Source organism: Nanorana parkeri, unplaced genomic scaffold, assembly GCF_000935625.1.
Source record: "Nanorana parkeri isolate BGI_ZX_2015 unplaced genomic scaffold, ASM93562v1 scaffold8730, whole genome shotgun sequence".
Lineage (NCBI taxonomy): Eukaryota > Metazoa > Chordata > Amphibia > Anura > Dicroglossidae > Nanorana > Nanorana parkeri.
In genome coordinates, this window is record NW_017314807.1 from 1 (window position 1) to 916 (window position 916).

General features: G+C 55.1%; 1 protein-coding gene across 1 annotated transcript; it reads left to right on the forward strand.

The window, feature by feature from the left end:
* Nucleotides 1-48: 48 nt before the first annotated feature.
* Nucleotides 49-755, forward strand: LOC108804266 (cyclic nucleotide-gated cation channel beta-1-like). The gene is made up of 2 exons (XM_018576006.1): nucleotides 49-186; nucleotides 574-755. Exons 1-2 carry the CDS (start codon nucleotides 86-88, stop codon nucleotides 722-724), a joined length of 252 nt encoding a protein of 83 aa, XP_018431508.1. The 5' UTR covers nucleotides 49-85; the 3' UTR covers nucleotides 725-755.
* Nucleotides 756-916: the final 161 nt, after the last annotated feature.

Below are 916 nucleotides of genomic sequence, written 5' to 3' on the forward strand. Positions count from 1 at the left end.
GGAGGGGACACAGGTGGAGGGGACACAGGTGGAGGGGACACTCATGTTTGGGGAATGTTTCCTGCAGGGGGAGATTGGGAGAGAAATGTACATCATCAAAGCCGGAGAGGTTCAGGTCCTCGGGGGGCCGGAGGGACAGACGGTTCTGGTCAGTCTGAAAGCCGGATCTGTCTTTGGAGAAATCAGGTGAGACACCGAAACCCAGAGATACCTGACTGACCTCTTCCTGTACTCCCCCCATACCTGACTGACCTCTTCCTGTACTCCCCCCATACCTGACTGACCTCTTCCTGTACTCCCCCCATACCTGACTGACCTCTTCCTGTACTCCCCCCATACCTGACTGACCTCTTCCTGTACTCCCCCCATACCTGACTGACCTCTTCCTGTACTCCCCCCATACCTGACTGACCTCTTCCTGTACTCCCCCCATACCTGACTGACACCATACGTGACTGTCCTCCTCCTGTACCCCCCACATACCTGACTGACCTCTTCCTGTACTCCCCTACCTGACTGACCTCTTCCTGTCCTCCTGTAGCAAGGTGCGCTGAGCGTTTTCTTCTTTCGCAGTCTGCTGGCAGTGGGCGGAGGAAACCGGCGTACTGCCAATGTGGTGGCGCACGGCTTCACCAACCTCTTCATCCTGGATAAGAAGGATCTGAGTGACATCCTCACCCATTACCCGGAGTCACAGAAGGTTCTACGTAGGAAAGCAAAGTGAGTGAGGATGACCCCTGACCCCTGACTCCTGACCCCTGACGTCACATGGTGTGTCCAGAAATGACATCTGTCTCTGATCGCTATCAGTGAATCGCTGTAACATAATCTCCATTTTCCGGGGCAGTTGTGAGTCTGATTGCTGCTATGATCTGATGGGGTGTTGGGAGTGTTGGGTGGACGGGGTGGTGATGGG